An 11458-nucleotide genomic window follows, 5' to 3' on the forward strand; every position below is an offset into this window, starting at 1 on the left:
CCTGTGTTCCAGCTGTTTCTTGCTGCACTGGGTTTGTGTGGCAAGGTTTTGATAGCAGGGGGATTACGGGGGGGCTTCTGTGAGAAGCTGCTGGAAGCTTCTCCTATGTCTGACAGAGCCAATGCCAGTCAGTTCCAAGATGGATCCAGCCCTGGCTAAGACTGCATCAGTGCTGGTGGTGGTGCCTCTAGGATAACATAGTGGTGAAGGAAAAAACAAGAAAGGAACTGGGAAAGCACAAGAGAGAGAATATGTGAGAAAAACAGCTGTGCAAATCCCACGGCCTGTGAAGGTGTGGGAGGAACTGCTGTGGGTGAGGAGTAGAGATTTTCCTGCAGCCTATGGAGCAGACCATGGTGAGGCAGCTGTGTCCCTACAACCCCTGGAGGTCACTGATTGAGCAGGGATTCATCTGCAGCTCATGGAGGACCCCACACCAGAGCAGGTGGATGCCCAGTGGAGGCTGTGACCCTGTGGAAGCCTGGGCTGGAGCAGGTTTACTGGCAGGACATGTGAGGGCACCAATGCTGGAGCAGTTTGTTCCTAAAGGATTGCACATCATGGAAAGGACCTACACTGGAGCAGTTCATGAAGGACTGCCTCCAGTGGGAGGCATCCCTGGCTGGAGCAAAGCAGCGTGTAGGGAGTCCTTATCCTGAGGAAAAAGGAGGGGTAGAAGCTGACTGCAACTCCCATTCCCATCCTCCTGCACCAGCTGAGGGAGAAGATAGAGAAAATCAAAAGTAAATTTAAGCTTGGGAAGAAGGTGTTTTAAAGATTTGACTTTATTTCTGATTCTCTTACTTTGGTTTGATTAGTAATAAGCCAATTTCCCAAAGTCCAGTCAGTTTTGCCTGTGATGATATTTGGTGAGTGATCTCTCGATCCTTACCTTGACCCATGAGCTTTCTGTTATATTTTCTCTCCCCTGTCTGGCTGATGAAAGCAGTGACAGAGCAGCTTTAGTGGGTGCCTGGCACCCAGCCAGGGCAAACTCACCACACTTGCTACAAGTTTTGATTAAAGAAAATGCACTTTAGAGACTGTGGATAAACTAAACCAGAAATAAGTTTGTTCATACGTGATAACAGACTTTTAAAAATTAGTCAATCTTCACTCAGTCACAATGGGTCCTCATTTTGTTTCTTTTTCTTCAATGTGGCCTTTGCACTGTGTTTCACTTTATGCCATTAGAAAGCTATTTGGATGATCAAGTTACTAGCTTTTTTGAGATTAATCCCATGTTTTTGCTGATGACATGGCTGTTCTGAACCAGCTTGCTGGTCCCCAGGCAGTCTGAAGGGACTTGACCTTGATGGGGGCTGGAGTATAAAGAAGCACCACTGTTCTTTCTTCCTGCTCCTCCCAACTCAGTTTCCAGTGAGGAAGGTTCAGCAATAAAGAAAACATTTACATGAAAGAGTTATTACATGCATCTGCTTTTCTCTTCTCCTGAGAGCAATTATGAACTATTTGAGAAGGGCTGTCCTTGACTGCAATATTTCTGTGTATCACCACCAGCAGCTGTAGCGATGGAAGCACCTGTGCAGGCCACCCTGCAGTGAGACAGCAAGTCATTAACTGTTCTCAGACCCCTTCTAGATAACAGGGCTAACCCAAACACCATTAGTCAATTTATGCTCGAGTTTGCTTTGTGGATGTTTAGTACCTAAATAGCTTCATAGTTTAATATAATTTCTAGTTCAATATCCAATAGCTAATTATGTGTAGTAAAACAAACAAACAAACAAACAAACAAACAAAAAAACACCAAAAACAAAGCAAAAAAAAAAAAAACAAAACAGGCAACTGTGTCAAGGAAAAAATGCTTCCATCTTTATTTTCTATAAATCTGTATAAAGCATGAATGTAGTGTGATGGATTACTTTTTTATGGAAAGCAGTCAAATTTCCTCTAGGTCAGATTCCTTGGAGAAGTACATTATAATTATGAATGATGAAAAAAAGAAAAATTATAGATGGTAATTTGCACTATTAGAGAATTTTCCTTTTTGTTAGAACTGAAGGAACATTGTTTTCTGAGGAGATTTTGACCCATTCACATTATCTGAGGGACTCAGAATTTTTAGCCTTTCAGTTACAGTGGAGCTTGAGGTAGCCATGATGGAGACACAGGTTGAAATACTTAATGGATATTTTCAGTGATTCTCCTTCCTAGAAACAGACTGCTTTTCCCACTTCTCCATCTGCTGTTTTCATTGACTGTAGGACTGTGGTTGCCCCTGAAATTTTTGAGCCAGGAACATCTTTCTCTGAGGTCATATAGGAGAATTTTCTGTTACAAAGCTATGAGGAAATAAAGGCAAAATTTTTGGAAGGTCAAGTTTGGGTTTTCCAGGGCATGATTTTGATTGTGTAGAGTGATCTGGAAAGCCTGGAAATTCTGCCATCTCTTCTAGTTTTGAGCCAGTGCTGGAAAAGTGAAGGTTGCATTGGGATAGTTCAGGAAAGTTTGCAGTGGGAGGTGTGAGAGAATCCTGCTGATTTAGAACTGGGATGCGATAGACAGCTCCTGTTACATGGCATGGAAAATACTTTCCTGATATGCTTGTCTTGTTGTGATGATGTCTGTAATAGTGATGACAGTGATGAGGAGGGTGTCCATGAGGAGGGGGACAGGGTGGTCCATGGTGGTGAGGAGGGTGGTGGTGACCTGGTCCATGAGGAGGGGGACAGGGTGGTCCATGGTGGTGAGGAGGGTGGTGGTGACCTGGTCCATGAGGAGGGGGACAGGGTGGTCCATGGTGGTGAGGAGGATGGTCATGATCTGGTCCATGAGGAGGGGGACAGGGTGGTCCATGGTGGTGAGGAGGGTGGTGGTGGTCTGGTCCATGGTGGTGAGGAGGATGATCATGGTGTGGTCCATGAGGAGGGGGACAGGGTGGTCCGTGGTGGTGAGGAGGATGGTCATGGTCTGGTCCATGAGGAGGGGGACAGGGTGGTCCGTGGTGGTGAGGAGGATGGTCATGGTCTGGTCCATGAGGAGGTGGAGTAGGATGATGATGATCTGGTTCATCATGGGGAGGAGGGGGAGAAGAAATTTCTTTGTTGCTGTCTTGATCTTCCTTGCTGGATTTGGCATTATGCTCAGGGTCTTCAGATCTGGACTGAGAAGAGGGGGGACATTCATGTCTATGGTGATGCTTATGGCGATGTCTGTGACCAAAATGATGATGACAGTGGGGATGTCTGTGTGGATGTCCCAGGGCTGAATGTTTTCCTCTTCGCCCACAGCCATAGTGCTGTTTATGAAAACACCAGGGAGGTGTGTTATTACATTAATCAGGTGTTGATAGGGCAGAAGAAATTGATGAGAAAGAGAGAGGTGGGAGTTATCAGGTTTGCATTCGTAGCTCTGATGATCTTTAAGGAAAAAAATCTGTATTTTTTTCATGATGGAGGAGAAGGAATAGATAATAAAATGCCAAGTTACTGAAAATCTGCTGGAAACACTACACCATGTTGAAATTATATAACCAGCCGAGAAGTATTTGTGATAGATCAAAACAAAACAAATCCACACTGGAGTAGCTGTTGTGATATAAACTGGAATACCAGATATGATAAAGATCATCTCCCCTCCCCTTGCTTTCTAAAATTCCTTTGAACTTTTTTGCCTATCTCTACTCACAGATACTTAGTCAAGTGATTAAACTGAGAGAAGACACACTTGGAAGGACTGGTAGGGACAGCTCAATTCTGATTAATCCTTTGACTGACCTAGGACTTGCAGGTCAGTCTGTCCTGACATGTTGTGTCACACCCAGGCAGTAGAAAATTTGCATAAATGTTACAATCCTCTGCCAGTCTGCACTAAGCAAGATTGCTGCAACCTGCATGAGGATACAGCCAGAGATGTGTCCATAACTGAGTACATACCCAAGGATGGTAGATTTCACAGCTTATATCTGTTCCATCAGCTTCATCTGCATCACTGATAACTCTTGCCTTGCAGAATCCGGTGTGCTAAGCAAAAGACAAGGAAAAATCCCACAATGCACATCTGGGTTCTTGTGATGGAATTAATACAAACTACTGAATGTTCAACATTTTACAAGTTAGGCTATTCCTTTGACACCTAAGTATCTTCGCATAACTTAGCCAGATCCTGAGCCTTCCAGCCAACGCTCGCTAGGGATTAATAATGATTAAAATAAGTGCTGGTTTTGAGGGTTCTTGACTGTGATGCACTCTAGATGCACTTCACCATGTGCACCTAGGGGACTACTACTCTGCATCTCACTTCCCTTTTGATGTCTAAGAAACTGGGCAGCCACTAATGCCTCCAGAATGAGTACTCTTGGATGCCTGATTTTTCTTCCTTTTTTTTTCCTGCCTTTGCTTGTCAAACATCTGTTCAGATTGGAGTATAAAAAACCAGAGAATGTGATGGATGTAAATCATATAAACCAGAAGTTTTACATATTTTATTTTTCCATGTTTTATTTCATTATTTCAATTTAGTTTCTGGGAAATAATTTATTCTGAAATTATGAGATCTTGCCTAGCTATTTCTTTGGTGTAGACTATAATAGTAATGGAAAAATGGGGTGAAGAGAACACTTTGATAGTTTTCTGCAGATGATCTTGAATTATTCCACTCTCCATTCTTCTGCAGCAAAAAAAGGGACCCTGAGCTCATTGGGATTACATAAGACATATATTTTTTTCGGGATCTATGACTCATATTGGTGTAAAAGTTTTTATGGAGAGAGCATGAATGATTTGCTAGGGATTGGCCACAATTTGAATCCAAAAGCTAGATACAACCTGAAAAACTCTAGGCCTCTAACATGCCAGATTCCAATTACATTAAGATTTGAGAGTTCAGACTGTTTCCTTATAAAAGATAATAGAGCAGCTGTAAAATTAGGATCTGGGCTTGGACATGCTGGATTTTTAGTTTTGAGTTTGGGTGCATGCTTATAATAAACACTTGAAAATATATTGGTAGAATCTTCCTGGTACCACCCTTAATATCAGTTCTTGTTCTAAGACTTTACTTACAGCATGCCAGTCATGCAGAAAATCACATTCCAGTGCCTGATCTGTTTCCTGCATAGATTTTGAACAGTTGGTCTCTTTTATAGAGAATCCTAAAATGTGACCTTCACGCGAGGCAGTCTGAAACCAAGAGGTCAAAGAAGAAGTGGTGACTAGATGTATTTAAACTCTTGTAATTTTCAGAGCAACCATACATCATCTTATTGTCAAAATCCCATCTACCTCATGCTTTCTTTACCTGTCCTGTTCAGATATTCATGCACATACACATATTCAGCAAGGAAGACAGGTTAGATAATTTATATGTCACACCCTAACAGCTTCCAGGAACGCTTGCTTTAATTCTTTGTTAAGTATGCGTGTGTTATAAAATCTGTTACTTTTACAGCCTGTGTTTTTAGGAAGTAGTGTCCTTAGAGTCTTCTCCCTAAACTGAACTGCTGCTTCTGTGAAAGTAGAGAGATCTGTTGGATGGCAACCACCCATTTCCAGTGTTGGGAGTGCATAGTATTAGAGTGCTGATGTTAATTTGAGGTGAAATTCTGCCAGTTACTGTGAGAATGTTGCTTTCTCTGTTGTCAAGGCCATTTGTTATGGAGAAGGCCTTACTCCATATGAACATGGGAGAAAGCCTTTGTGATCCTATTAAAATCCATAAAGAGGTGTTTCATTTTAATTTCCAGCTATAGCAGTACTTTTATATCAAGTCTGTGTTGAAGGTGTCCTTAGCATGTGTGCACATACGAGTTTCACTAGCTTAACTAAATTGGTTGAAAGTGCATGCACATACTTTATGGTTTTTTTATTGTAATTCATAGTTTCTGAGTGTTAAAATCCAGTGGTACAATGTAAAGTTGTTGCTGTAGCTGAAGATGGTGAAGCATGAAAACCAAGTGTTTGGGGAGAAACACATGAACCCAGGCAATGTGAAAACAATCCCTTTCTAAATGGCAGTAGGGATACAACGTGCACAGGGCTCCAGTGTGGGACACTGTCAGGTTTCTGAGCAATATTAAAAGCTGCAGGGAGGTGGGTTTGGCATGCTATCATTTAGGCAGTTTCCAAGATCAACAAGTATTATGGTGGGAGCCTTGGGACCTCATTACAGAGGTGTCCTGGGCTGACACATGTGTTGGCAGAGTGATCCCATGCTGTTTAAGTGAAAGGCTCCAGTATCTACCAAAAAGAAATTTTGTTATTAATATACATCAAATCACCCAAAGGATAAGTCTTCATGTTGACTTCACTTAGATATGGGGATATTTACCAGACCCAGAAGTTCTTCAAGAGTTACAGCAGAAATTCACCTCCCTTCCTCAGAGTGCTGCTTTGTTCTGCAGCAAGAGTCAAAATGATGCTGAGCATGTTCCACTGTTCGTTGTAACATGTGATAAATATTCTAAGAGTAAAAAATGATCTGTCTGCAACTGAAAAAGTGTGACTGTGATAATACTTGAATGTCCATCTTGAAGTCCGCTCAATAGTATGTAAACCCATGTATGTCACAAATGTCAAAATTAAAATATGTACACAAAGGAGGCCTTAAATTCTGAATGCCATCATAGCATAGTTCTTTAGCAAATGAGAAGTCCTTTTGCTTTCACACACCTAAATTAAAGTTGATAACAAGTCTTTGCTAAAGTAGGACCTTCAACTTAGATCTGATCCTAGAAGGGTTTCAGTTCTGGTCCCATGGTCTTGGAATTGCTCACAAAATTGTGTCATTTTCCAAGTAATTCTAGGAGAAAATGCCACTTACCATCTTTAAAATTCTTTCAACTTTATCCACAGCGAAGTTGTTTGTGTGGTTACCTTCACTGTTGAATTTCCTCAGGGCCTTTGCAGCAATATCTTTATGTTGCTCAGTGACTTCTAAGGCTTCAAGTTTCACAGGACAATCTTTGCACTCTACTAAGTCAGGTGGAACTGTGAAAACAAATAATTGACTAATATTACAGTGGATATTAATACTCTTGGGAGTGTGCCCATGCCTTTAATGTGAACTCATAATAAGAAATTTAAATGCAGCTTTTCCTTGGAAGTGAAATACCTGTCCCTTGCTCCACAAATAAGGGTTTGTTCTGTAATGTGAAAAAAACCCAAACCCATGAAAATGAGTATTCTTATAAATCACCTTAGATTCTTACCACCCCAAATGTGCAGTCTTCCCAAGTTTACATTCGTTCTGATGTTCATTATCATGTTTTGGTGGACTGGAATGGTGATATCAGCTGACATCAATAAAGTCTGGTTTAGAGGAGTAGGGTAACCTTAATTCTATTACTCATTCTTAACATTCCATTTGAATTATCTAAAATATGAATTACAAGCAGATGAATGGATCTGTTATGGTTTCCATATACTGATGGTGTACAGACTTTGGTACAAGGGCTGGTTTGAGGTATGCATTGGCTTACAGCAGTGGTTATTTTACCTGGACTTAATGTACAATTAAATCCATATAGTTGAGGTTTCTTCAGCAGATGGTTTGTATATGTGATAATCTTACATTGCCCAAAGTCCTGAGAGGAAGAAAGAATACATGATTATGGTGTTATTTTCCCTGGATTTAATTGGATGTAGGCGATCATAGAAATTATACCTCCTTTTAATGTGCAGTACCTCTAAGAATAACAGATGTGGTCATTAATGGCATGTTTGATCAGGTACCACTCAAAATTTGTCATTAGATAAAATGGGATCTCTCTGTACAAGAGCTTTTATTTTAATTCTCAGTTTGCATGATTGAGTAGACAATGGAAAACTGAAACAGCTTTCTTAGTCATTCTGATACTTATTTAGAGTAGGATAAGACAAGATGACAGGGAAACTTAGAATGCCAGGTTACACAAATCTTGGTCAAAAGCAGATGGACCTTTTCATCAATTCCTTTTCTCCATTAAAAAAAAAAAGAATAAATGCTTTCTCTTCTTTGCTCCTGGCCCTTCTTCTTTCTACTTTCTCATAGTATCACAACTCCTATTTAAGTAAAGTTTTGGACTGGGAGTTCTCATCACTGGAGTGCTAAAGAAAGGACAAGTATTGCTGTATATTGTTCATGTAATGACACTACCAATCTTTCCCATTGTCATACCACAAATGTTATGACAGAAAAATGACAAAATATACCACTGGTATTTCTGGCTCATATACCAGGAACATGCTTAAAAAATAATTTCTAGTGCCCTTTAGTTGTCAGCAAATTACCCTTAAAACATAAGTTCTGCCACAAGCAGTGGAATGTGGAGTATAGTTCCTTTGAGACAGCAAGTTAAATAAAGTTATACTTATTTGAAGACTCAATCCTTTCCCAAGCCTTTAGCATATGTTTAACATTCTAGAATTAGATAGAGTTTGGTTTAGAAAGAGCCATATTAAAGCCCAGTGTTCACTGAGACACACACTTCTGGGCAGTTCAGAGGAAGATCAAGTTAGTGCATTATTGGGGTATGAGTTGGTGCAGATGCCATTGCTTGCCATTGGATAGGTGTCACTGTAGTCACAGGACTCCCAGTGTCTTCTGGATAAGACAGAGCATTCAGTTTCCAGCACATCCAAAGTTAGGTAGAGGACCGTTGAATTTCCCTGGAAGAGAAGTGCAAGTAAAACAGTTTATACACAAGAAGTTTGATCTGAAATAAACTTTTTTTTTGAGGTCACTATATTTAATCTTTAATGAAGCTTCTCTGGTTCTTTATTAAGGTTTTTCAGAGCTGTCAAGTATAGAAAGTGTTTAGGCTGGAAGGGACATTTGGAGGTCATCTTGCCCAGCCACTTGCCCAAGGCAAAGCTGAAACTTCAAAGTTTCGACTGCATTCTGTGTACCACTAAGACAGACATTCCACAACATTTCTGGGCCATTCTAGTACTTCACAACTTTCTCCATGATTTAGTCTTATATGTAGTCGGAATTTTCCTTCCTGCAATTTACACTTGTTGCCTCTTATCCTTTTGTTGATAACCTGTGAGAAGTGTCTGTTGTTAATGTGACATTCATCAAGAAGGGAAAATGCCAGTGGTAAAAGGTTGCCAATCTCTATGTCTGATTTTCCCACAGAATGTACTGTTCTATTAGGACATCAGTTGTCTAGGCAGCCAATTCTGTATCTACGGTCATTACAAATTACCTTAGAGACCAGATACTCTTGAAGAACTTTGCTTCCTGCTCACTTTATTCAGGGAGTGATGCAACAAAACTTTAATAATCCCCGTAAGAATCTTTAACTCTGAAACTGTTCTAGTATGTTCTGTCTCCTGAGCAAATACGATTAGGAGAAATAAAACTTGGATTTGGATGACAGTGTAATGGCATGTGGTGCTAAGAATTTTCTGTGGCCCACAGAAACAGTTTTGGAATGGATTATTTAAACTTTATTCAGCTCTTGTATGGACATTCAGAATAAACACACATGTATTTTATTTTGTCATTTAGATAAAAACATGCAAAGCGCTTCACTGTGGATAAATGTCCTTGGACTTTATGAAGTTCCATCCATTCGGGTTCCTTTTTCAGTGTTTCTTTGTAGATGAGACCTTGTTGAAGAAGTGCTGCAGTCTAATGTAATATTTTCACTAGTAAGAGTCCACCAATGTCATGTTAAACACTGGTTTTGCAATATTTGCAAATCTTAGCATTGTGTCTAGTTTTAAAATAGGGGTTAAGTGTCTGCATCCAAATACAAGTAGAAAATTCCTCTGTTCTTCTGCTCAATAGCTCTTTGGTGGAAACAGAGTATCTTCTTAGTTGTTTTAAGAGCATTTTGCCCACTACAGTTCTGCACAAGTCCAGAACTGTTTTGTTGTGGATACCTGAGTATCTTATGCTTCTAGAACTCCTTTGTAAACCCAGTAGAGATTTGGCTGGAATTGCTCTGCTTAGGTTTCTGAGGGGGCTGATATGATAAGCCTGTTGCACACTATTGCACGGAGGAACAAAAATAACGTTTTGGTCTTTTTTTTTTTTTAGTATATATACATATTCTTAATGTTATCTTGGCAGTGGAACCAAAAAAAAAGAATTCTTGCACAATAATGTACATGATTAGTGTGCAGGAGATCATATCTGGTGGCTTTGGGTCTGAGAACATACAGAGACCTTACAGGGAGGATTCTCTAGCAGTCAGACAGATAGAAGTGTCTTTTCTGTTCTTGTAGACACTGTGTGACAGCTGAAGAGGGGTGGCACACACCTAGCTGCATGGCAGCAGAATTCTTCAAGGACAGGAGACTTAGGGTTTAAATCTCTTAATGCAGAAGAGATTCTTCCTAGCTGAAGCTCTTTAATTACTGTGTACAACCCAATGGTATAACTTGCTGCATTCTTGTCTTTGAAAAGCAAAAAAATCCATCAGTTTTTTTGCAGGTGTACCTGAAGACCTGTGACAACCTGGCCTTTGAGTCCCTTTCTGAATCTGTACTTGTCCTTACAGGCACTACTAAGCAGCTCCATCAAACACTAGCCTGTTTTTTCTGTTGCCATACTGAGATTTCTGTAATGGTGCATGTGTGCCTGGATACCAGTTTCATAATCAAGCAGCTGAAAGCTACCAGGTGGATTAGTAAATCTGCTTGCCCTTGGTCTCTTTTATGTACTAGTCAAAGACATTTTTATTCTATTGCTTTTTCTGCTATTGATTTGTTTTGGCATTTCAGCAGTCATTGAGAAGTGCTTATGTATCTTCTCTAGGAAAAAAAAAATGGAAATAAAGGAAATAGAAAATGACTGATAGGGATTCTCTATCCAGTCCCTCCCCTGTTTTGCAGAGTAGCAACTCCTTTGACTTCCTCTGCCTTTTTCCCTTTCCACTAGTTTATTCAGGTATGTCTGAAATTAAGATAATAACAAAATATCAATCTTGCAGGATGCATTGGTCTAATTAATATTAGACATTCATGGAATAAAGAAACCTTCTGAATATAAATTTTGAGTATAACATCTGAAACCAGACAGCAGACAGAACAGATTAATTTCCAGAGTTGTATAGAGCTGTTCAGAGCATCTCTTATGCAAACATCCTGCTGGCCAAGAGAAGAGAGGCCATTCAGCATTGTTTGAAATCAAGTTTACGTGCAGTAAATCATACACAAATGAATACTGAGGTGGTGTAAATCACAGCTGATTCATTGGATTACATCAACATTGTTCTAGTAAAAGCAATAAACATAATCTCTTAATTACCTGGCTCATTATTTAAAATCACAGTCTTGTGTAAATCAGCCTTTAAGTTCATACTTACTAAATGTAGTTCATGTGCATCAGCAACACGGAACAAACCAAAAACGTAACCATCTCTGCGATGTCTGTTGACCAAATCCAGGGCCACTCCTGCATCTGTTTCAACGGTGTTACAGTCTGCAGGCGTAATGCTTATTTCATTTTGGGCATTAGAGCACTGCAGTAGTGTTAGAAAAAAAGCTGAAGCTAAAAGCAGCAT

At 40.0% G+C, this 11458-nt stretch overlaps 1 protein-coding gene across 1 annotated transcript; it reads right to left on the reverse strand.

Annotated features, from left to right (window-relative positions):
* Positions 1-2278: 2278 nt before the first annotated feature.
* Positions 2279-11458, reverse strand: HRG (histidine rich glycoprotein). Its single transcript, XM_030954294.1, has 7 exons — positions 11261-11458; positions 8502-8609; positions 7459-7546; positions 6784-6950; positions 5028-5144; positions 3900-3986; positions 2279-3262 (listed from the first exon to the last, which is right to left on the reverse strand). Exons 1-7 carry the CDS (start codon positions 11456-11458, stop codon positions 2279-2281), a joined length of 1749 nt encoding a protein of 582 aa, XP_030810154.1.

Source organism: Camarhynchus parvulus, chromosome 9 (genome assembly GCF_901933205.1).
Source record: "Camarhynchus parvulus chromosome 9, STF_HiC, whole genome shotgun sequence".
NCBI classification, from domain to species: domain Eukaryota; kingdom Metazoa; phylum Chordata; class Aves; order Passeriformes; family Thraupidae; genus Camarhynchus; species Camarhynchus parvulus.